Below are 23,913 nucleotides of genomic sequence, written 5' to 3' on the forward strand. Positions count from 1 at the left end.
CTGCACCAAATGCACTCCAAGCAGGGGAACCGTATCTCCCTGTGTGGCACATGGACCCATCAGAACCTGCTGCCTGCTCCCGGGGATTCACCCTCCTTTCTCATCAGAGCACTGCCAGGCACTGGGCTCCGGAACTTCAGACTCTGTGCTCCACTGTTTATAGAATCCTGGTGGTATTGAAACCCTCTCCTTTCTTCCCATCAGTGTTTTGGGGGAACAGATTTCTTGTTCAGTTCCCTGAAAGTGTTTTCACTCTTTCTCTTTCTCTCCAGCAACTTTTGGGGGAGTGTTTCCCTGCACTCTCTTGGTGAGCGCACTCTCCCCCTTTCTCTGTCCTTTCTCTGCGGAAATAGCCCCCTACCCTCCACGGTTTTTCTCTTTCCCTGTTCACCTCTCCACAGCATGTACCTTCTGAGTTCTGTGGCTCAGGTTATGCAGATTGTTGTGTTAATCCTCAGATCAGTTTCTGAGATGTGCAAAATGGTTTGGTGCTAATATAGCTGCGTTTTAGGGATGAGACAAGCTGAAGATTTCCAGTTGCTCTGCCATCTTGATCGCAATCTCAATGTATATATAGTTTTAATTTTAATTTTTTTAATGTTTATTTGTTTTTGAGAGAGCATGAGCGGGGGAGAGGCAGAGAGAGAGGGACAGAAAGAACCAGGGCTCGAACTCATGAACTGTGAGATCATGACCTGGGCTGAAATCAAGACTCGGTCGCTTAACTGATTGAACCACCCAGGCGCCCCAATGCATATATATTTTTAAATGTAGATTTATAATTATATAAATATATAATGGCAATTTTATATGATTCAATATATATTTTACTACAGAGCTACAAAAACTATAATGCAAAGATTCAGAAATACAAGGATAAATTGCTAACTCTGTACTTATCACAGAAATCTTCGAAACATTTTTTTCAAAGATGAGCAGATCGGGAAGAATCCATAAGGATAAAGAGGATTTGAATAGCATAACAACAAGCTTGACCTACAAAATGGATGCAGATAAACAAAATGTAAATTTCTTTGCAGATTCCAATGGCATAGTTAGTACCTACCACCATACACATAAGCATCTTAGATTAACTGAAAACGTAAGTTGCCTGGGAATAGTGATTAATATTTCAGTATATTAATAGTTTATGTTATATCCTAAGGAAAGTCAGCAAGAGTAGGAGAAGTAAACAGGAAAAGGCAAGGTGTTTCTATCATGTTTTGTGAACAGAGGAAAGCCAGCCATGAGAAAGAGTGCCTAGTCTCCTGTGGGACTCCCGTGGGACAGCAGAGACCCCTGTGTGCCAGACCTGCTCTGAGCCCCAGGCCCCGTGCTATCAGAACTCCTCTGTTTCTGGGTTAAGGAGCTCAGGCTACGCAGATGCGGCTTGAGAAACACAGCCTCCTAATCCAGGGGAGTAAGAAGGCTTAGACGTGGGGCCAGGGCGGGAGAGAGCAGAGGAGAGACTGTCTTCAGGAGTGGGGCCTACATGTGAGGGAGTCACCCTGACTATGCCATCTCTCCCTTCACATCCTCCTCACAGGCCTGATCTGATGGAGGTCAAGAGGTGCCTACTGATGTGAGGTGGGGAGCCCTGAAGGCTTGGCCACGGCTGTGGATGTCACCGCTGCCTTTCTGGGACAAGGTATGCCAGGCTGGGCGTGGGCCTTATCACACTTACAGGCCTGGAAGAAACTACATCAGCCAGGGATCCCTCAGCCAACTCAGAAGACAGGATGGGGCGTCACACCTGTGTGTTAAAGAGGTTTCTGCCTCCTTGTGTGTTGTAGTAAAGAATACCAAAGAAGGTAAGAGCTTTCTTTCTCACCTAAAGCACAGAAAGGAGGGCAAAAAATGTATGTTCTTACACGGGAAATAATACAGGTTTGATTTGAGGATAGAGGTAAGAGAAAGCCCCTATTATCAACTCACCCAGGGAGGGTATTTGCTATGTGTATTTTGAGGTTCATTTGGGGGAAGATAAACAATTACCAACATTTTTTTTTTAAATCATAATGTCAAATATGGATGGTGCTAAGGCAAATCCTAGAAGGACAGGGGTCTCACCCATATGATGTACATGTGCTATTTACCTGAGAAGATGGCTCACCGGAGTGATCACCAGCAGGAAAAGTAATTAGTCATTACCAAAAGGTGTCAGTTCAACAGTCTGAGTCTACATCAAGCTCATTTTTCATGTTTGGTTTTACGAAGCTTTCCTTTTTTCCCTTGAGAATTATTTTAGTTCTCCTTTCTACTCCTTACTTTTAGAATGTCCTTTACAGGTCTGTAAATGATATCAGTTTCTTCTCTTAAGACAGCCATAGGTAATACCTATTTAGTCAGAACCACTTTTTAATTTCTTTCTTATATGGACATTTTTTTGAAAAATATGATTTCTTGATTTTTAATTATCAAAGTTATAATAGAGTAAGTTAAAAATGAAAGTTTATCACACAAGCCCATTCTGCAGAGATAATCACTATTAACAATTTGGTGTATGCTATTTGATTGTATACTTACTGATACTTTTTTTATATAGATGAGATCATATTAGGCATGCTATTCTGCAATTTGCTTTTCTTCATGCATTGATGTATCTTGGGGATATTTTCATGCCATTACATACTGATTTGCTGTGTTCTTTGTCATGGCTGAATGCTATTCCATTTCCCTTTTAATGTCCCATGATGTATTTTGCTAATTCTGTGCTGATAAAATATTTAAGGTGCTTATTATTTTGGGGAGAGAGATATTTTAAGAGATTCTGAGAGTGTCATTTAAAAAGGTTCCTCATCTATGGTTTTTAATGGCAATGACAAACATTTGCAAAGTTCTCTTCACATAAAACCTCATCTTCCCCTTGTCATAACCATGTAATGGAGTTACTACCACCAATTCACAGACAAGAAACAGATGAGATCACGGAGTCCCGTCCTGATATCTGGGTACTCCCTGTCCCCTTCCACGATATATGAAGGCACATCCTTTTTGTCCTTGATGACCAGAATTAATTATAACTGGATGTGCTGCCTGAGGAGAGCCTTCATTTCTTTCACCCCTGCAGGTTATTTCGAATAGTTTATTGGTCCCTGATATTTATTCCTCTCTCACTCCATGGCAACATCATACTTCTATCTCAATGGCTTTTTTTTATAGGGTAGGTGATAGACAAAGTTGTCTTATTCTGCCACCATTTTTGGATCTATAAACTCATAAGAAACAAGGTGCCTGAAGGGCAAAAGAGGAATAATTTAATAATAACCATCTTTGACCCAGAAATAATCAGTATCCATCCTACTGGTTTCTGCTTGTCTTGGTCAGCTAGGGGTGCTGGAACAAAATACCACAGGTGAGTGGCTTAAACAACATACATTTATTTATCACAGTTCTGGAGGCTGAGTAGTCCAGGATCAAGATGCCAGCAGATTTGATTTGTGTTGTGTGCTCTCTTCTTGGCTTGCAGATGGCCACCACCTTTCTCACATGACACACACACACACACACACACACACACACACAGATCGATCTAATCTTTCTTCCTCTTTTTTTTTTTATAAGGACACTAATCCCATCATGTGGTTACCACCCTCATGACCTCACCTAAACCTAATAACCTCCCAAAAGCTCCACCTCCAAATAACATCACACTGGGAGTTAGAAAGTCAATTTGTGAATTTATGGGGGACACATACAGTTTATAACAATGCTGTATTGAGATAGTATGTCTTTTTCTGCTTCCTAAATCTGAGCCAGGGGCATGTTTTTGGTTATTGATATTGTAAAATAAATATATCAGATCCAATCTATCAACATGTATTGAGATTCTACCATATACTGAGAACACTTTAAATACATTATTTATTACTCTCATATATACAGAGGAGAAAACTGAGTCTATGAGAGGTTAAGTGACCAAGGTCTAGTGAGAAGCTGATATGAAATTCTCACCTGCACCTGTATGCTTCCAAAACAGAAACACTTTAGGACACAACATGGCTCTACAGGCAAGTTACCAATGATCAAAACAAGTTGTAAGTGAGTCACTGGTAGACTCAGTCATTACTGTTACCCCTTTTAGCTCTAAAACTGTGCAAGTTATCTGGAGAAAGTTGGGTTGATTTGGTCATGATGGCTATTCGGTTTGACCCATACTCAGGTTCTGGTTTTATGGTATCTCTTACATCTGGGAATCATTTTGCACACACACACAAAAGAGATCATAGTCTTTTTGTCTTTGATCATTTAGTCAAAGTAAGCTAACCAACACAAGCAAGGTGAGACTTTTCTTTGATTTGCAAGGGAAAAGATAACAACTTTTTGACAATCCCCAAGACAATAACCTTTAAAAATAGAGGAAGTAGAGTAGGGTAGATGTGAGGTTAGGGGGAAAAATATAGAAATGGAATCCATAGGCACTTGGGTGGCTCAGTCAGTTAAGCATCTGACTTTGGCTCAGGTCATCATCTCATGGTTTGTGAGTTTGAGCCCTGTGTCGGGCTCTGAGCTGGTAGTGTAGAGCCTGTGTGGGATTCTCTATGTCCCTCTCTCTCTGCCTCTCTCCCACTCATTCTATCTCTCTCAAAAATAAACAGTAAAAAAAAAAAAGTGGAATCCACTCTCAACATTAAGTCAGTACATCTCAGATTGCTTCCTGAAGAAGAGCTAGGAAAAGATTGATCTTTATTGTGTAAAAATGAATGTGCCAATAAATAAATAAATGGTAAAAATAAATAAATTTATTCAATTAATATCTATTGAATCTCTGCCACATGCCAAGCCCACGCTAATTTCTAGATGTATAATGATGAATTTGCTCACACACAGCCTTTGCTCTCAAGCAACTGGTAGTTTAATGGTAGAGAGACACAAAATAGGGAAGTATAATATCTTACCGCAGTAATGGAGATGTGAATAGGTTATTCAAGAACTCACAGGAGGGGCCTGTCAAACTGGCTTCCCTAAAGTGATGCCCAAAGTGAGCCTTAAGGAATGAGTAAAGTTAGCCAAGTTAGCCAAGAGGAATGGGAAAGGAAGAACATTCCAGGTCAGAACAAAAACACATAGGTCATGGTGGTCAAAGAGCAGTTTGAGGAAAGCAGAGAAGAGAGATGAGGCTTGAGGAGTAGGCTTTTGGGAAGATGAGTTCTGTTTGTGGTACATGGAGTCTGAGGCACCCCAGTGAAAGGTTAGCAGGAAGCTGAGTATATGGGGCTGAGGTATATGCATGATCCGTGATGGAGATATAGATTTGAGCAGTAGGAGGTAATAGTTGAATGTGTGAATATTCATTCAATCATCCAGGAAGTATGTTCCAAGTGAGAAGACCTGACGTTTGAGACTAGAATACAAATAAAAATTGATATTTAAAGGATTGACAGTGGAAAGTCAGCTCAAGAAGGAGGAAGAGTAGTCAGAGAGGAAGGAGCAAACGCGAGGGAATCTGGCATCATGGAAACTCAAGGAGTAGAATTTTGATCAAGGTGGGACTTGTGGAGGCACATGGCTTTGCTATTTGGGCAAAGTAAGGACTAAAAAGACAAAGGCATTAGAGACACCAGCATGAAAAGTTTTGATCAATAGAGAAGATGTAAAAACTGGTTTTAAGAGGGATTAGGCAGAAAATATGTAGTCTACTTAAGAGACATATGAATGAGAAGAAAAGGGAGGCTGGCTTATAGCTAGAGGGATATAGGAGTCAAAGGATAATGATAATGATGATAATGATGGTGGTGGTGGTTGTGGTGGTGAAGTGCTTTGAGATTATAAGAAAAGAGACTTCAGTACGCTTCTAAATTGAAAAGGAAAAAGCTAGTAGAAAGGCTGGGAACATGGGAGAGATGTGAGATGATACATGGAGGGAATTTGCAGGGGGGAACATCTCATGCACCGACATCACCGAGGTGGGGAGGGTGCTGTCCTATGATAGTCCCACATTTTTTATGATGTGGGAGATGAGGTCCATAGATTACTTGGTCTATCTGAACTAATACTCTGCCTGAATTCCCTTATTTCAGACTCCCTCTTCCTTTTGTCAGCAAACAATTGCTCCCTCAGACCTGCTGTCTGTGTCCTGCAGAAACCTTGTACATACACTATGGGAAGTGGTACCTCAACCCAACATCATTTTGCTTTCCAGAATGCAGAGAAAGGTATGTGTTTCCCACCTTCCAAACTAGCTGTGAGTATCCCCAAATCTACATTGCATGGGGAGGGGTTTCTCAGAATAGAATAAGGAAGCCATTTTATTTCTCCTCAGGCAACCCTTGAAAATCAGCTTCTCCTCCTTGTGACAAGATCACCAGAATGTCAGCTGAATATCTTAGGAGTTGGTGAACTATATTTGACCTGAAGGAATCAGTGTTGTCCACAAGGGTTTATCCCAAATTATACATGTACAAGTGATTGAAATAAAGTTGGGCAAAAAGTAGATGAAAGAGCATTTCAGGTAGAGGGTTCAGTATGTACAAAGATCATGAGCTAGAAAGAAGTGAGGCATGTTTGAGGAACTGAATTGTCTGAAGTGAACAAGATGGAGAACAGCATAACATGAGGCTGCCGAGGTAGGCAAAGCCCAGATCACTCAGGGTCTATAGGATTTTAAATCTTATCTTAAGGGCATGAAGAACCATTGATGAATTCAAAATACGGAGTTCATATTAAGATTTATGTATCAAAAGACCTCTGGCTTCTGTGAAGAAGGAAGGGAGAGAGTAAAAGTAGAAGAAGGAACAGTCTGAAAGCTACTAAAGTCATCTAAGCAAGAGATGCTGCTGCCTTAGTCCCGAGTTATTGGCAGCAGAGATGGAGAGAAGGTGAATTCTAACAATAGTTAGGAGGTGGAACTGACAGGGCCCAACTGAGTAGATGTATGGAGTGAGGGAGAAGGGTGGATCAAAAATGACTTCCAGTTTTCCGGCCAGCAAAACTGGGCAGTCAATAATGCCAATTCCTGACGTAAAGATAGTGGGAGGAGAAGCAACTTTGACTAGAGAGAAGATGGTGAGTTTATGCTGGGGTTGAGGTGGCCGTGAGATATGCAGGTGGAAGGACTGAGTAGGCAGCTGCGTATTCACATCTGGATTTTGGAGGTGAGGTTGGGCTGGAGAGATAAACATTGGAAAACATCAGAGTGTTGCATGGTGGTTGAGGCCATGGGGGTCTCTGAAGTAGCCTAGAGGGAGAGTAAAGATGGATCAGAGACCTGGGCCTAGGACAGAGCCATGAAGGACTCCAGGGCCTAAGCACCAGGTGGAAGAGGATAAGTCAGCAAAGGAGACTGAAGACAGGCAGCCAAAGACGTAGGAGGAAAGCAAAGGAAATCATGACAACACTTTGTTTATATGGGCTGACGCATGTCTGTAAGCTCGTGGCTTCCTTACTTTCTAGTTTGGCAATATGTCCCAGGCTCATCTTGCACATTTTTGGCCCTGGAGTAACTTCTTCTTTAGGGTGTGGGGTGTCCCCTTGCTTCCAGTTGGCCTATATCTTTCTATAATTTTTCAATGAACAGATACAGAAATATGTATTATTTAGAAAAAACCCCAGCATGACTAATTTATATTTAGGAACACAGTATTTTTACTTAACAACCTTGATGTTATTATTTATATATAGCTCTTTATTAAAAATCTTTTGTCCATGGGGTGTCCGGGTAGCTCAGTCAGTTAAGACTGACTAAGTCCGACTTCGGCTCAGGTCATGATCTCATGGTTTCTGAGTTTGATCCCCACATTGGGCTCTGTGCTGAGAGTCCAGAGCCTGGAGCCTGCTTCAGGTTCTGTGTCTCCCTCTTTCTCTGCCCCTCCTCACCCCACCCCCCGCCTCTCTCTCTCAAAATAAACATTAAAAAAAAATTTTTTTTAATCTTTTTTCCCTAACAGCATTAAAATAGTATTATTTACTTTATCCTACCATGTATAAATAATAGTTTCCAAATAATAACAATACTAGTATAAACAATGTGATTACTAAAAATTCTTTTTTTTAATATTTATCTATTTTTGAGAGAGAGTGTGAGCAGGTGTGGGTCAGAGAGGAGGGAGACAGAGGATCTTCCACTCTGTGCTGACAGCAGCAGGCCCAGTGTGGGGCTGGAACTCGTGAACCATGAGGTCATGAGCTGAGCTGAAGTCAGATGCTCAAATGACTGATCCACCCAGGTGCCCCTGAACATTTCTTAAGATTTCTTTGTAGTTCATTTTGTCCTTTGGATATATATCCACTAGGGACATACAAATTACTGAATTCTTAAGTCATTTGAAGTAACTCCTTTCTGTGTTTCTAACTTATATAAGGTTAGATTCACTTGTTTAACTTTTGCTTTTAATCTTTGGAGATTGATTTTTCATTTTGTTTTATTTTATGTATTTATTTTTTTCATTTTTTTTCTTTTTTTTCTTTTGTTTCATTTTTTTTCATTTTGTTTTCATTTTGTTTTAAATTTGTTTTATAACTTTGAAAAGCATTTATACGATTCCTGTCCCAATTATCTGTTGCAGCATAACAAACTATCGGAGAACTTGGTGGCTGGAGACAATCATTTTATCTGCTCATAATCTTGTGGGTCAGGAATGTGCAGAGGGCCCAGTTGGGTGGTTTGCCCATGATTCTGTGGGAAGCTGGAGCTGGAGGCTCTACTTCTTTTTGAATTTTTTTCAAAATTTTATTTTTAAAGTAGTCACTACACCCAATGTAGGGCTTGAACTCACAACCCCAAGATCAAAAGTTGCATGCTGTACTGTGCATGCTGTACTGACTGAGCCAGCCAGACACCCGATGGTTCTATCTTTCCCTTCCTATCTATCTTTCTTTCTTCCTTTCTTTCTTTCTTACTTTCTTTGTCAACGTATTTATTTGGGAAGAGAGAGAGAGAGAGAGAGAGCAGTGGAGGGGCAGAGAAAGAGGGAGAGAGAGGATCCCAAGCAGGCTCCACACGTTCAGCACAGAGACTGATGCAGGGCTCTAGCTCACAAACCACGAGATGGTGACCTGAGCTGAGATCAAGATCCAGATGCTTAACTGACTAAGCCACCCAGGTGCCCCAAGGAGGTTCTACTTCTAAGTTAGCTTTTGATTCACTCACTGGTGCCTTGGTGGCCTTTGACCTCTGTCTCTCTTCATGTAGTTGCCTTGTTGTTAATAGGGGGTTTTAACAGGTAGGTGTCTTGTACCCTCAGATCTAGTCTACACAAAGCTGGAGTAAGAGGAGCCCAAGCGTGTTGTATTGTGCTGTTGGAAAGGAGAGGGCAGAGGGACTTAGACTATCCTGCACCTCTCAGCCCCTATCTCAGTTACCCCAGATCCCTGCCAGGACTGAGAGGGAGAAAAAAAGAGTGAGAAAGAGCCATTGGGTGTCCTCCCTGCCCTAAGGAGCCAAGCAAGACTGAGGATAGAAGTATGTCTAGTTGGCAGCCTTTGCCTTTAAATGTTGAAGCAACGTGTTAGCAAACAACATTTTCACAGAACCTTGGTGGCCACGATACCCCTCAGTATTGCTTACACTTCACTGCATGTAAGAACCACATGTGGGGCTGGTTAAACCTGAAGATCCCTGTAGAAATTCTAATGCTGTAGGTTTAGGGTGAGCGAGGCCCACGTATCTGTGCTTCCCATTAGTTCCTGGAGGGTCTGTAGCTCTTACTCCAGACATTTCATTCACGGTTCTGAGCATGGATTTACAGAATTCAATCGGTAGAGCTTCAGCCTTAGCATTTGGTAAGGGCCTTTGAGAAGTAGCTACAGTTTGACATTTTTTATCAGAGGAAATCAAATTCAGCTTTGCTTAAGTTTCCCTCTGGTTCTCTTTTCTCACTCTACCATCAACCTTCCTTGTAAGGAAATCAGCCAGAATTCTACTAGCTCTCTAATGCAAGCTAAATATATTAAATCAATCTGTCTACTGTTCACGAGGTTGACCTGAATTAACCTGCAGGGTTTCCTTTTTAATCCTGCTTTATCCATGAATACTCCATTCATCACCAGTGGCACATTCAGGCCCAGGAGCTTAAGAAGAATCTAGTTATTTATGTGAACAGCTGTTCTCTGGCAGTAGGACTTGACCGTGGGTCCTAAAGCTCTTAGGAGGAAGTAAACCTACTCATGCCACCCTGTGGAACACGGCCACCTAGCACAGGCCCTGGCAAAAAGAGAAGCCCAAAGGCGGCCTGCAGATTTGATAGTGGGTGAGGGGGGTGAGATCGCAAGCATAGAACCCAGCAAGCACTTACTGCCACCTGACATTGTATGTAGTAATTTGTGTGTTTGCCCATTGTTTGTTTTCCCCAGTCATATAGAGCCCATTCCCTTTTCAGATGAGGACACTGAGTCCCAGGAAGGTAATTCTCCTGAGGCCACATAGCTGGTCAGGGCATTTCCAGGCCTAGAACCCAGATCTTTTGATATCCAGTCTGTTGTTAGAATGTCAAAATGTCCTCCCCACCCTCTACCCCTGTATTATCCCACCCTTCAAGTATGCCTCATGCTTGCAACCTGTCCAGTTTAGATCTCTCAATGATCCTGGCAATCCAACCTTTCCACCTCTCACACATAAGAGTTTTCAGCAGACAGTAGGAGTTCCAGTAAACCTACAGTGATATTAGTATAACCACTAGGTGAGAATGAAGGTGGGGTGGGGGAGGGAGTGGGGAAGAGAGCCCCCCAGCCAGCGGTGAGGCAAATCCTTCCTCCCAGGGGCAATGGGTAGTGCTTTCCCCACCATCCTGTCCCCAGATGACAACAGGAGCGGTGCCCTTCACCTCCGCCCTGGCCCAGGGAGTCCCAGCTCACAGGCTGTCTTCTCCATCTGTGTCACAGCCTTCAAGGCGGCAGCCCTAATCCAGAGATGGTACCGACGCTACACGGCGCGCCTGGAGATGAGGCGGCACTGCACCTGGCGCATCTTCCAGTCTATAGAGTACGCGGGACAGCAAGACCAGGTCAAGGTGCGGCGGGATGTGGGCCCCAGTCACTCGAGCTCTGCCTTCCAGCACATGGGCAGCAAGGGCCAGGTGCCCAGAGGGTGCAGCTGACCCGGACCCCTCCTGGTTCTCTTTGCGCCCATCTCTAAAGCCAAGTCTTCGACTCTTCTGCAGCTCCATGATTTCTTCAGCTACCTTGTGGATCACTTCACCCCCAGCAGCAACCATGAGAGTGAGTATGACCTGCCATACAGGAGGGCCTCAGGGTTGTAGATATCAGACTGAGCGGGGGAGACACAGGGGGCATAGATCCCGTGACAGCCAGGGAATGAGTGAGGAGGCTGACAGATAAATGGCAGCTTCTGGGTTCTCCCAGAATCACACCTGGAGACAAGAATTTGAGTACAAGGAGTTTGTTTGTTAAATACAGGAAAACAATCGGGCGGTGGGGAGGGACTGGGGAAGGAATTCAGGGAAGGGAAGGCAGCTTATAAAGAGGCAGAGGCAGGGGTGGGGGCTACTAAGCCAGCAACAAAAGGTGCCTGGGAAATAGTGCAGAACACTTGCCTTTGAATGATCCCACCTGAAGGCAGAGAGAACTAGAGTCTTCCTGTGTCAACTCCTGAGACTCATTAGTTGAAGGCTGCTGGGAGGGATGGATAGGAAGCGTCGTTAATTCCACAGCATTTCTGGCCTGCCAAGCAGGGCCCTCTGTGGACCCAGGAAGAAAGCTCCCAGGCCAGAGATGCAGAGGCTGATGGTTGGCCCTTGCCTGAAGGACCTTGAAAGGTCTGATGGCTTCTGGCACACTGACTGACAGCACCAGAAATACCTGTGAGCTTTTTTGTTTCACCAAGGTTTTTCCCTTTCCTTCTGCTTTCAAGCCTCAGCTGCTAAATTTCTGTTCTAAGTCTGACAAATCTCAGCCTTTTAACATTTTTTTAACATTTATTTATTTTTTGAGAGACAGAGGGAGAGAGCACGAGCAGGGGAGGGGCAAAGAGAGAGGGAGACGCAGAATCCGAAGCAGGCTCCAGGCTCTGAGCTGTCAGCACAGAGCCCGACGCGGGGCTCAAACTCACGGACTGTGAGATCATGACCTGAGCCAAAGTCAGTCGCTTAACAGACTGAGCCACCCAGGCGCCCCAAACCTCGGTCTTTTAAAATAAAAGTAAAATTGGGGCACCTGGGTGGCTCAGTCAGTTAAGCATCTGACTCTTGATCTCAGCTCAGGTCTTGATCTCACAATTCATGAGTTCAAGCCCTGAATCAGGCTCTGTGCTGACAGGGTGGAGCCTGCTTAGAATTCTCTCTTTCTTTCTCTCTCTCTCTCTCTCTCTCTCTCTCTCTCTCTCTCTCTCAAAAAAGTATGGTCCAGGGAAAGACTGTTTTGTATTGCCCATGGACTGAACATCTGAACATAAGCTGTCCTACCCTTTCTGTCCTAACCAGGGGACTTCCTGGACCGCATGTTCACCGAGGACAGATTCCCCCAGGACTCTGAGATGGAGAAATTCGGTGACTATGAATCTATAGAAGTCCCTGACAATTACACGGGACCACGCCTCTCCTTCCCACTCCTTCCTGATCACGCAACTGCCCTGGTGGAAGCTTTCAGACTGAAACAGGTAAGCTCACCCTGGGAAACCTGGGTCACGACCAACTTTGTGGAATATGGAGAGGGAGACCAGACCCAACACAGAAGGAATAGCCCTGGATTTAGGGTGTTAGTGTCATGGATCCACTAGAGAGATGCCATGCCCCCTTTGCTTAGCCAGGACCTTGTAGTCAATAAGCCAGTTTTTATGCACTGAAAACTTCTCCTCCTCATCATGTAATATTTCTTTGTTCATTCATCCCACTGATAATTACTGAGCACTGCTATGTACAGACACTGTTCTGGGCACTGGGGATATAGCAATGAGCAAGACAGACACCAATTCCTGCTCTCACAGGGCTAACATTCTAGAGGAGAGACAGACAGTAGATAAATAAATAACAACAAATAAGCAGATTCTGCAGTATATTAGAAGGAGATAAGAGCTATGTAAGAGAATAAACTAAGTTCTGGGTAGGAGAGATGGCAATTTATGGAGTAGTCTTAGAAAGCACCATGGATAAGGTGATTTCTGAGCAAAGGTTGAAGATGGTGAAGAAACGCACCATGTGGATGCCTCCAGAAAAATGTTCCAGGCAGAGGGAACAAATGGAAAGGCCAGGAGGCAGGACCTTGCCTGGATGGCTCAGGGACCTCAGGAAGGCCATTGTGGCTGGTGAGGAGGAGGTCGGGGAAGAGTGTTAGGGAATGGAGGCAGAGAGGAGGGTGGGTAGACTTTTATTCTTCTCAAAGAGATGGGGAGACATTGGGCATAGGAATGATATAATCTGGCTTGCTTTTTAAAATAATCATTCTGTTTTCTGAATGGAACATAGGGAGCAAGGGCTGAAGCAGGATGATCAGTTAAGGTCCTGCAACAGTCCAGGCAAAACATGAGAGTGACTCAAAACCCTGGTGGTAGAGGCAGAGGCGATAAGAAGTGGTCACATTCTGGTTCTCTGCCAGACTCCAGCTCTTCGTCTCTTTCATAAGAAGATAATTCACCACAGGAGACGTTGGGGTGGTTTCCCCCAGGATGTCAGGATCACTTAGTACCATTGACATGCGTGCACTTCTTCACACCTCTCTGAGACAAGCATGCATTTCTCCCAAGCGGAAGGCAAGGAAGGAAAGAGGAAATTAGTTCAATATTGGGGGATGTTGAAAAGCAGAAACAAGGGCAGAAGATGGGTGAAAAAGAAAGGATCCATGCATAGAGTCGCAGGGGCACTTTACCAGGGTCTTGGGGTCTTGGGTGATTGGGATCATTAGGCAGTAAAGGCGAGGCCCATTTTGCTGCATGAATATCAGTGTTGTTTTGTTCCCTCTCCCCTCTTCCTCCTAGTAGCAGCTCCATGCTCGCTATGTCTTGAATCTTTTGCATGAAACCAGGAAACACCTGATACAACTGCCAAACATCAACCGGGTCTCCACCTGTTACAGCGAGGAGATCACAGTGTGCGGTGAGAGTCAGTCAGAAATGGCTTCCCACCATAGACACAAACAAGAAAACGCATGTGATGGGGAAGAGGAAGGGCGGGGCTGGCGGGAGATGTGATTCTCGCTGAGAGCTTGCTTATTCGCTCCATGCTTACTGGAGTAGAGGCAGTGCAGTGAAGGATTATGGGGCAAGAGGGCCCAGACTCTGCTTTATTTCCCCAAACAATTCAGATTTGACTCCAAACTCATGCTTTCACTCAGAACACAATCCCTGCAAATAGCCAGATCCTCCCTTGTCAGAAGACGTTTATTTCTTGTGCCTTGAGCAGCAGGCCCTAATGCCTAGCAAATTATTCCTTCCGTCCACATGTATTCTTCTTCCAGAGAGAAATACTGTCCATGATGATTCTTTCCATACCCTTATGTTTTCGGTAAAGTTTAAACACCTGTTACAGGGGCACCTGGGTGGCTCAGTCAGTTAAGTGTCTGACTCTTGATTTCAGCTCACGTCATGATCTCATGGTTTGTGAATTCGAGCCTTGCATCAGGCTCTGTGCTGACAGCGCGGAGCCTGCTTGGGATTGTCTCTCTCTCTCTCTCTCTCTCTCTTTCTCTCTCTGTCTCTCTCCCTCTCTCTCTCTGCCCCTCCCCTGCTCTCTCTCTTTCAAAATAAATTAATTAAATTTAATTTTAAAAAACTAGACATCTGTTACAGACTGAGGTCCCACATCTTCACTTAGGAGGTGCAGACTGTTGCACAGCCGGGATTGTAAACTGGCACCTCGAGGGCCACGTGCAACCTGCAGCTAGGTCTTGTTTGCCCTGAAATATTTTTAAATTTTTATTTACTTTATTTTTTAATTATTTTTGAAAGTTTATTTACTTATTTTGAGAGAGAGAGAGAGAGAGAGAGAGAGAGAGAATTCCAAGCAGGCTCCAAGCCATCAGCGCAGACCCCGTCATGGGGCTCAATCTCACAAACCATGAGATCATGACCTGAGCCAAAATTAAGGGTCAGATGCTTAACCAACTGAGCCACCAAGGTGCCCCTTAAATTTTTAAAATTATTATTATTTTTTAATTAAAATCTTTTTTTAAAAAATTCAAGTCAGTTAACATACACTGGAGTCTTGGCTTCAGGAGTAGAACCCAGTGATTTATCTCTTACCTATGACACCCAGTGGTCATCCCAAAAAGTGCCCTCCTTAATGCCCATCACCCATTCAGCCCATCGCCCCACCCCCCTCCAGCAACCCTCAGTTTGTTCTTTGTATTTAAGAGTCTCTTATGATTTGCCTCCCTCCCTGTTTTTATCTTATTTTTGCTTCCGTTCTCCTATGTTCATCTGTTGTGTTTCTCAAATTACACATACGATTTAAATCATATGCTATCTGTCTTTCTCTGACTGACTTATTTTGCTTAGCATTATACACTCTAGTTCTATCCACATTGTTGCAAATGGAAAGATTTCATTCTTTTTCATCACCAGGTAGTATTCCATTGTATGCATGTGTGTGCGTGTGTGTGCATGTGTGTGTGTGTGTGCGTGTGTGTGTGTGTGTATACCACCTCTTCTTTATCCGTTCATCAGTCAGTAGACATTTGGGCTCTTTCCATAATTTGGCTATGGTTGATAGTGCTGCTATAAACATTGGGGTGCATGTGCCCCTTCAAAACAGTATTTTTGTATTCTTTGGCTAGATGCCTAGTAGTCCAATTGCTGGCTCGTAGGGTAGTTCTATTTTTAATTTTTTGAGGAACTTCCATACTGTTTTCCAGAGTGGTTGCACCAGTTTGCATTCCCACCAGCAGTGCAAAAGAGGGTTCCTCTTTTTCCGCATCCTCACCAACATCTGTTGTTTTCTTGAGTTGTTAATTCTAGCCATTCTGACAGAAAAAAATTTAAAAAAATTTTTTTAATGTTTTTTTATTTTTGAGAGACAGAGAGAGCGCACATGTGTGCACAATCAGGGGAGGGATAGAGACAGAGGGAGACACAGAATCTGAAGCAGGCTCTAGGCTCTGAGCTGTTAGCACAGAGCCTGATGTGGGGCTCGAACCCATGAACCATGAGATCATGACCTGAGCTGAAGTTGGATGCTTAAACAACTGAGCCACCCAGGTGCCCCAGAAAAATATTTTTTAAATAAATTTCCAACATTTGAAAATTGGAGAATTCATATTAAAATTGACATTTCCAACACCTCTTGAAAAATCTCCTAACACTGGCCCATAAATAGCGGCTTCCTACTTCAGATGGGACAAAATCTCTCCAGTTCTCACCTGAGTTTGCATCCCTGCACTGTTCTGTCCTATTTTTGCTTCATTTACTGTTTATTTATGATAATCATGTAGACAAAAGATACTGTGTTTTCTTCTTTCAATATTAGCTATCCCTGCAACAAGGGAAGTTAATATTTATCCCTGTCTTACATATGGAAAAAAGTAACCATAACTTTGTCAGATTTTTCTGGGTATTTTCCTTTTTTATAGTAAAAATGAGACACAGTGGTAAGGACCAGTAAAAACTGATATTCTTTTTCTGTCTTTGTTAGGAGATTTACATGGCCAGTTGGATGACTTAATATTTATATTTCATAAGGTATGAATGTTTAAGATCCTGTCTTGCTCTGAGGCTTATTTTGGAAGTATCTATTAACAAAATGCTTAAGTATTGCTTGGATTTTTTAAATATTACTTTATCTTTTTATTTTTAAAAAATTTTCTTTTATGTTTATTTATTTTTGAGAGAGAGAGAGACAGAGTGTGAGTAGAGGAGAGGCAGAGAGAGAGGGAGATGCAGAATCTGAAGTAGGCTCCAGGCTCTGAGCTGTTAGCACAGAGCCCGATGTGGGGCTCAAACCCACGAACCGTGAGATCATGACCTGAGCCGAAGTCGGATGCTTAACCGACTGAGCCACGCAGGCGCTCAAAAATATTACTTTAAGTCATTAAAAAATAATACATAGTAGCAAATATATAATATAAAAGTCAGTACTATATTATATTTTAGTATATTTTTGTAAACTGTTTTAAAAGTCTGAGGTTAACAAAGAGAAAGAATCCTTACTTAGTGATTGATTTTTTTTCCAAATAAAGAAAATTATTGATTATCAAAGCAACTGAAAGCTATTTTCCTATCCATTTTTAGTTATAAAATGTAGAACGTGTAACAGCATACATGAATGTCCTATTAATGTAATATTACTTTACATATATACTGTGCTTCCCAAAGCATTTTCCCACTTATTGTATCCTTTAATCCTGAGGAAACTGACAGCTATTGTTATTATTACTAAAGATATTGTGGCCAGAATTTAAAACTGGCTTTTGGATCACAAGCTTGGTGTCCTTTGCACATACCATATGGCAAAACTCTGGCTTTGTATAAAGCACTTATTTTGATGAGCACGCTAGAAAGAAAATGTAAGACCAATAAAAAAATACTTCCATCTTTTATTGACAATTCACATTTGGAGAAGAGCCAGAAAGCACAGAATTGGTGTTCGATCTGACGTAACTGTCAAATGCCCATTGGCTTGACCTGATTTCCTATTCCCTTCCTTTGTTGCCACTTCTTGGACTTGTCTTCTTTTTGGGAAGAATGGCCTCCCGTCACCAGAGAGGGCCTACGTCTTCAATGGTGACTTCGTTGATCGAGGCAAGGATTCAGTAGAGATCCTGATGGTTCTTTTTGCCTTCATGTTGGTTTACCCAAAAGAGTTCCATCTTAATCGAGGAAACCATGAGGACCATTTGGTGAACTTACGGTAACAAACTCAAACACACTTGGGGATTTGATGTTTACTTGTGATTGAAAAATTACTTTGTTAGAACTTCGTATTTGTTAGGTACCTTTTCAAGTAGATTTCCAATTTTTTAAAGGAATACACAATATGTAACATTAAAATATTTCTTACAAACCTACATATTATCCTACTTTTAATAAAACCATTAAACGTTTTTCCACATATCCGTACTCTTTATCATATGAACAATAAAACTCACTGTAGAAAAACTAAGAAATACAGATAAACAAAAGGAAGAACGTTAAAATATCCCCTGATTTCTTGACCCAGAGTTAATGCTATAATTGTAAACATTTAGCAATTATTCCTCAGTCTCTTTTCTATATATTTGAGTATATGTATATAGTATATGAATTCTTATAAAAATTCAATTATACCATAAGTGTTGTCATTAAATTTAATATCTAGTTTTGCTTCTAAATCTAGATACGGCTTTACCAAGGAAGTGATGCATAAATATAAGGTATGCTGCCTTTAAAAGCAAGTTTTTCTTAGTTCAGATAAGTTAAGTGTATCACTTGAAAATTATCTTCTTAATATCATTTTTCAGACACATGGCAAGAAAATACTAAAAATACTGAAAGATGTTTTCTGTTGGCTTCCTCTGGCCACTCTGGTTGATGAGAAGGTCCTGATTCTTCATGGCGGAGTGTCAGACATGACCGACCTGGAGCTCTTGGCTAAACTAGACAGGCACAAGGTACTGGCCAAGTAATGAAATAGTGCATATTTCACCATAATTTAACCCAGTTCATAATAATAACAACCCAGTTCATAATAATTTAACCCAGTCACTGCCTACATAAAGTCAATGTCATTTTGCATGCTGACTCCAGGTGACTTAATAAGGGCTGTTAAGGAAGCCATGAGGGGCGCCTCAGTGGCTCAGTTGGTTAAGTGTCTGACTTCAGCTCTGGTCATGATCTCAAGGTTCGTAGGTTTGAGCTCTGTGCTGACAGCTCAGAGCCTGAAGCCAGCTTCAAATTCTGTTCTCCCTCTCTCTCTGCCCCTCTCCCACTTGCGCTCTGTCTCTCTCTCTCTTTCTCTCTAAAAAATCAATAAACATTAAAAGATTAAACAAACAAGGAATATACATCTGGGCTCAAGGAGCAAGTGTGCTACGATCCATTAGTGATGTTTCTATGGACATGATAGTGGGGAGTGGCAGCTAGAGCCATCTATTTGCTATCCCTGACCTAGACAGTTCTAATAAACACCCCCATTCAGTGTACCTGAAGAGCCTCTACCTCTCAAATAACTCAGTTAAACTCAACAAATGTTTTAAGTGCATACTTCATTCAGGAAGGATGCTATTGGCAGACAGAAAAACGATGATCAATTTCGAATTAAACTCAACAACTATGGTTAAAGTGCTTACTATGTGCAAAGGAAGTGGTAGGGGTGATACAAAGATAACCAGAGATGGTGCCTGCCCTAAAGAAATTTACAATAACCAGCAGGAGGAGGGAGTGAGAGACAGAATGCATTATACTCCCATATTAATACGTCTCTATTTTCTGTTTCACTTTGGAAGTAAAAATTTAGAAAACAAGAATTCTATTTTCTTTTAATCATAGATTTTTAACAATTGAATGGTGTCTTATGGCTTCTGAACTCCCAGCTGCCCTTTCCAAAACACAGGAATCCCTACTACGACATCTTTGACAACATTTGCCTGAGCAATTACTACACAAGCTAGTGTGCTCTGGGCAACTCTAATTAATATACAAGTCTTTGTGATATGAGACATAAATGAAAGAGCATGGCTTTGGAATCAGACAGACTGGATTTGAATCTGGGAACATGCAGCACTTGGCTGATATGGCAGCTGTGTTTTACTAGGTTATCCAAGAACCAAGCCTCCTTATGTCTTGTTATTCTGCGGTCCTTAGCGTGTCTTTCCTGAGCCCTCATCTTATAGGTCAAGATGGCCTGCCACCACATCTGTATTCCAAGCAATAGGATAGAGGGAGGAAGAGGGGAAGAATATCCCTGCCCTTTAAAGACACAGGAAAGAAGTTGTATACATCTCTTCTGCTCTCATCCCATTGTTCAGAAAGTAGTTACATGACTACTCCTTGCTGGAAGGGAGGCTGGAAATGCAGCCTTCTGGCTGGCTGGCCACATGCCTAGCACAAAAGCTAGGGTTTCCATTCCTATGACAAAGAAGGGGAAAAGAGATGGGGGAGAATGGTAGTCTCTGACACACAAATACTGAAGTATGGAACTGTGTTCTTTTTTCCTTGAGTAGGTATGGTGAGTGATTGGATAGGCTAGAAATGGATAAAAATTCTTTTCCTGATACTTATAGTTATAATTCCTTGAAAAAGTTATTTAACCTACTGTAACCTCAGTTTCTGAATCTATACAATAGGAGAGTGAATGATTGTATCATAGATGTTGTGAGGATTAAATGAAAATATATGTGCATGTGCCTTACAAAATTTATACTCAATAAGTGGAAATAGTATTAACTACATTTGGCTGAAGTGACAGAAAACTTCAAACAACAATGCCTTGTGATTATTTCTTCCTTCTGTAAATAAACACTGGAAGCAAGCAGTCCAGGGCTGGTAGTAATACCACAAAGTCACTAGAGGCCCAGTGTTCTGCTCTCTTGTTGCTCTACCATGCTACATCATGGCCCAACGTGGCTACTTGAGCTCCAGCCATCACAACCATATTCTAGCAGCATAACTTAGAAAGTAGAAGAAAGGCATGTTTCTTCCCTCTAAGGACACTCAGTTGTATACAGAATTTTTGTTCATATTTCTGTTCAGAATTTTGTCATATGTTAACATCTAGCTGAAAGGCAGGTTGGCAAGTGTAGTCCTCATTCTAGGTGGTATCTGTAAGAATCTGGGTTTCTATTGCTAAGGAAGAAGAGTAGACAGATGGTAGGGTAGCCACACACTACCTTAGTCTGCCCCTGTTGCTCCCCACATTTTCATGCACACCCCGCTCATCCCCTCCCCAATGGAGTCTACACTCAGGTCTCATCCAATGATTGCATCCAGTTCAAAGCCCAAGGTTTCTGGATTCAAGTCCTATTTGTCAAGGTCTGCCTATGGCCCTTTGGGGTCTGGTGACTAAAAGATGAGTTCTGTGTCCCTGCACCCAAAAACTCAGTGTTGGAAGGGGGAAAGGATAACTCCTTGGAAGAGGTGGGGGAGGGGACGCCTGCAACGTTTTCAACAGCTTCCTCCAAAACCTTCATTATAAATCCCCTTTCTGCTTCTCCATAATCTCAACCCTTTCGTGTTCTTTGTGGAAGAGAAGGTGCCCAAGGGACCTAAAACCAGCTCTTAGTCTGCGTGATGTCTGGCACCTTATTTTTTTTTTTAATTCAAATATTCTGTTCTGCTGCGTCTATGTCTATGTATGGAGGTAGAGACAGCAAGTCACGATAAAGCAGATGATCTCATGGGAAGAATCACATTTAATTATGTAAACAGGAGAAGTAGGAAGTTTGGGGAAAGAATGCTAAAGAACAGTTTGCTTTCTGGAGCTTAGCAAAAAGCTGACTTCCCAGTAGTTTGCAAAGCTCTGGGGAGGGGTGACAAGGCCATTTGTACCAAGTCCAGGAACCACTTGGGAGGAAAACACAAAGTAGGAGCTCTGGAGTCAGATTTCTGGGTTCAGTCCTGGTAATGTTTTAGTATCTCTGCACCTCAGTTTTCTTATCTGTACTGTAAATGAGGATGCTATCTCAAAGGAGTGTGAAGGCTAATCGGTTAATTCACGTAAAACTAAAAATGAGGATGCAATCTCATGGTGGCGACCTGAGAGCTAATCAGTGAATTCATGATAAGTACCCAGGATAGCACCTATTTACCAAGGGCCCGATACATAGTAACATGATTATTCTCCTTAATAATCAAAGTTAGGGATGCCTCTGGGGGATACATTAATAACTTCCTTGAAATAAAGTTATCTGGGGGTCAAAAGGGGACTGACGGTCTGGCCCTCACTATGAGTTGCAACACGATGAGAAGGACAGGGGGTTATGACTCTGTTTACATTTGGTGGCCTTTCACTCTCTATGGCCAGGGGCTGGGGCTGCCTGGGAAGTCATCCAGTGCTTATCCAAAGTTAGAGAACACCTCTGTTCCGTTCTACTCAATCTCGATGCCTGTCGAAATATCATTCAGGTTCTGCTGACCCTCTCTGAGTGTCCTTCCCTGTTCTTGCCCCAAGAACAACTCAACATCTTTGTCTTCTCTGGACATTTTTAGATTGTTTCCACCATGAGGCACAAAACGAGAAAGGAGAACGGGAAACAGGTGAAGAAGGAGGAAGCCAACCAGAAGAGCTCCGCAGGGAGACCCACCCCGTGGTTTCTCCCCCAGAGCCGCTCTCTCCCCGCTTCGCCCCTTCGCCTGGGCTCCCTCCAGGCGCACAGAGCCGGCCGCTCATCCAGCATTCCCTGCGGCGCCCCCCGGGACGCGAAGGAGCTAGCCCGGCAGGTGCGGCGCTCCGTGGACCTGGAGCTGGACAGGTGCCGGCAGCAAGCAGGCTTCCCGGTGAGCTGGGGGAAAGAGGAGGCCTCGCCGTGCACGCCAGAAGCGGATTCAGGAGCAGAGGAGCCGCTGGAGCCCACGCAGGAGGAGTGGAGGCAGGTGGGTTGTGACCGGGTGCTGCCCCCTGGAATGTGGCCGTCTTCCGGAGGGGCTTTTAAAAAACAGAACAAGCCTCTTCCCTCCATGTAAATTCGGGGTATTTTTTCCCACCTCCTTCACTCTCCCCCTGTGGTTAGAACACCCCCAGAAGAACATTTGTATTTGCTTAATGGCTCATATGTTTTAGAGTTTGAAAGAGCACAGGGTGATGTGGCCGATGGACTCTATTGCCTGAGCAAATTTGGTTTAGTGACCTAGCATCGTAGGGGTAGGAAGGTAAGCCATGATTTACTGGGTGCTATTTTATGATGTTTTGTGTTGCGTGTGTCAGAAAGATGGCCATTGTAGCTCAAGGCCAAAAGGGTTAGGTCAGCAACTTCTGTCCTTCTCTGTTATCAGGCAAATAAAGGCTTTTCTAAGATCTCCAGAGATGTGTCCTATGGCCACCCCTCGCTGCAAGGGACGCTGGGAAAGCACATATTTTGCTAGGCACAGTGCCACCTCAAACACCTCATCAGAGTTCTGTTAGCAAGGAAGAAGAAGGAAAACAAATACAGAGTAGGCACTCATGGTGTTTGCCTAACTATGACTCTGGCAGCCAAATGCAGGGCACATTTCACTGGGGCAAGACTGTGGCAGGGAAGCTTGTAATCCATGTGGTGAATTTGTGTAGTAGTGTTAGCAGAACGATGTGAACTTGCTGGTGTTCGACCATTTTTGACCTATAAAAATGGCAGGTTTTTTTTTTTTTTTTTAATGGTTCATCCAGTAAAGAAAAGGAATTCAGAATTATTTTAGAGCTAAAATTAGCAGAACGGGCTGATTGACCAGATGGAGGGTGGCGAGAAAGAGGAGTCACAGCTGACTCTGAGGCTGGAAACCTCAGAGAGAGAGATGGTGAGTTTAGGCTACGTTCTCCCTGCACTATCGATCTGGGCTTCAACATCAACTTAGAATGGAAATTTATAAATAAATAAATAAATAAATAAATAAATAAATAATTTTTTTAATTTTTTATTTGCAAATGCTGACGGGCGCCTGGGTGGTTCAGTTGGTTGAGTGTCCGACTTCCGCTCAGGCCATGATCTCCTGGTCCGTGAGTTCGAGCCCCGCGTTGGGCCCTGTGCTGACAGTTCAGAGGCTGGAGCCTGCTTCGGATTCTGTGTCTCCCTCTCTCTCTGCCTCTCCCCCACTTGTGTTCTCTTTCTCTCAAAAATAAATAAACATCAAACAAAATTTTTTTTTAATGCTGACATTACTTTAAGAAATGAAGCATTTGATTGCACATTCTCAGGACCACACCTGATACCTGTGAATGCTGGAGGAGAGATTGTATTGCCAGGCCCAGATGTCTGCCTTCTCTTTGGGGCAAATGTCCAGGAGCCTGGAGCACTGGGGCTCACTGAAGACAACTGGCTCTGATCAAAGCATCTACCAGAGCAGTTCCCTTTTAATCTGTTTTACGTGTTGAGCTTTCACGTGAGACTTACTTCCAAGAAAGTGGGTACAAGTTTGTCAAACAATAT

General features: G+C 42.9%; 1 protein-coding gene across 5 annotated transcripts in view; it reads left to right on the plus strand.

Annotated features, from left to right (window-relative positions):
• The window catches only part of PPEF2 (protein phosphatase with EF-hand domain 2), a 36,016-nt gene that overhangs the window by 1,384 nt on the left and 10,719 nt on the right, over positions 1-23,913 (plus strand). For 2 of the 5 annotated variants that reach the window (XM_042936169.1, XM_042936173.1), the window contains exons 1-11: positions 865-1,648; positions 6,021-6,155; positions 10,819-10,946; positions 11,097-11,154; positions 12,375-12,550; positions 13,868-13,982; positions 16,515-16,561; positions 17,563-17,729; positions 18,195-18,231; positions 18,319-18,468; positions 22,004-22,387. In XM_042936169.1, coding sequence (XP_042792103.1) covers positions 6,101-6,155; positions 10,819-10,946; positions 11,097-11,154; positions 12,375-12,550; positions 13,868-13,982; positions 16,515-16,561; positions 17,563-17,729; positions 18,195-18,231; positions 18,319-18,468; positions 22,004-22,387 — 1,317 coding nt within the window. In that variant the 5' untranslated portion in view covers positions 865-1,648; positions 6,021-6,100. Of the gene's footprint in view, positions 1-864; positions 1,649-4,567; positions 6,156-10,818; positions 10,947-11,096; positions 11,155-12,374; positions 12,551-13,867; positions 13,983-16,514; positions 16,562-17,562; positions 17,730-18,194; positions 18,232-18,318; positions 18,469-22,003; positions 22,388-23,913 lie in introns of those variants that run through there. The other 3 variants (XM_042936172.1, XM_042936170.1, XM_042936171.1) reach the window with 3 other exon arrangements.

Source organism: Panthera leo, chromosome B1 (genome assembly GCF_018350215.1).
Source record: "Panthera leo isolate Ple1 chromosome B1, P.leo_Ple1_pat1.1, whole genome shotgun sequence".
NCBI classification, from domain to species: domain Eukaryota; kingdom Metazoa; phylum Chordata; class Mammalia; order Carnivora; family Felidae; genus Panthera; species Panthera leo.